This window comes from Acanthisitta chloris, unplaced genomic scaffold (genome assembly GCF_000695815.1).
Source record: "Acanthisitta chloris isolate BGI_N310 unplaced genomic scaffold, ASM69581v1 scaffold4134, whole genome shotgun sequence".
Lineage (NCBI taxonomy): Eukaryota > Metazoa > Chordata > Aves > Passeriformes > Acanthisittidae > Acanthisitta > Acanthisitta chloris.
In genome coordinates this window covers 111,989-113,500 of record NW_008668619.1, presented here as the reverse complement: position 1 = coordinate 113,500, position 1,512 = coordinate 111,989, and the positions used below count along the sequence as shown (strand labels likewise).

At 45.4% G+C, this 1,512-nt stretch overlaps 1 protein-coding gene across 1 annotated transcript; it reads left to right on the top strand.

Annotated features, from left to right (window-relative positions):
* The first annotated feature begins 209 nt into the window (after positions 1 to 209).
* Positions 210 to 1,208, top strand: NPBWR2 (neuropeptides B/W receptor 2). The gene has a single exon (XM_009072957.1). The coding sequence runs from the start codon at positions 210 to 212 to the stop codon at positions 1,206 to 1,208; it is 999 nt and encodes a 332-aa protein (XP_009071205.1).
* Positions 1,209 to 1,512: the final 304 nt, after the last annotated feature.

Sequence of the window (1,512 nt, the reverse complement as noted above, 5' to 3'; positions counted from 1 at the left end):
TTCAAAATCTAATTTCTGCAACAGGGGCGGACAGGAGAGGTAAGTTAGGTGGTCCATGCTGCCTCACAACCCACCTCTGAAAATAACCTGCTTCTAAATGAGATTACAGCTGCTTCCCACAGGAGAGGAAAAAAAAAAAAAATAAAGCTCTCCCTTTTGGGCTAGCAAGGCTTTCAGTGCCATCTGAAGGTGGTGTGTGACCAGCAGGCATGGGAAACAGTGCTTTTTGGGATGATCCAAACAGCACCTGCAGCAATGCAGGCAACAGCTGCTACCTGGACAACAGCATGAGGTTCAACTTCACCTTCCAAGAACAGGCAACTGATTTCTATGTTGTCCTTCCTGTGATTTATTCTGTGATCTGTGCTGTTGGGCTCACAGGCAACACTGCTGTCATCTATGTGATCCTCAAGGCCCCCAAGATGAAGACTGTGACAAACATGTTCATCCTGAACCTTGCTATAGCTGATGACTTGTTCACACTTGTCTTGCCCATTAATATTGCAGAACACCTCCTCCGCTACTGGCCCTTTGGAGAAGTCCTCTGCAAGGTCATCTTGTCCATAGACCACTATAATATCTTCTCCAGCATTTATTTCCTAACAGTGATGAGCATTGACAGGTATCTGGTGGTACTGGCTACAGTAAGGTCCAAGAGGATGCCCCATCGTACCTACCGAGCAGCGAGGATCATCAGCTTGTGCATCTGGATCCTAGTCACCATCATAGTTCTCCCTTTCATCATCTTTGCCAATGTCTACATTGATGACCTGGAGATCAAGAGTTGTGTTCTCAATTTCCCCAAGCCTGAAAGGTTTTGGTTCAAAGCTAGCAGGATCTATACCCTCATCCTTGGCTTTGCCATTCCGGTATCCACCATCTGCATCCTCTACACCATGATGCTCTACAAGCTAAGGAACATGCACTTGAACTCTAATGCTAAAGCCCTGGACAAAGCCAAGAAGAAAGTCACTATTATGGTCTTCATAGTCCTGGCTGTGTTCCTCTTCTGTTGGACCCCCTTCCACTTGGCCACTATCGTGGCTTTGACCACTGACTTGCCCCAGACCTCCATGGTCATTGGTATCTCCTACTTCATCACCAGCCTAAGCTATGCGAATTCATGCCTGAATCCTTTCTTGTATGCTTTCCTGGATGACAGTTTTCGGAAAAGTTTCCGGAAGTTGCTGGAATGCAGAACTTCTTGAACAGTGGGTTGGGGCTCACAGATTTCTGCCCTCCTGAAGCTTTTCAGGGGCAACTTTCCAGACTGAAGGGATGGCCAGTAAATGCACAACATTCATTCTTTCATTTACATGTAACATCTGTGTCTGATTATAATCATCAGCATCATCCACATAGTTTGTCCTGCTCCCTTGCAACTCTTGTATTTCACCTCTCTTTGCTTCTTCCAACTACTCAGAGATGCATGTCCATATTCCTATTTTTAATGACACACTCTGAATTATTAAGGAGAGAAAATTTCCTTTCCAGAGCGATACTTGTACCACA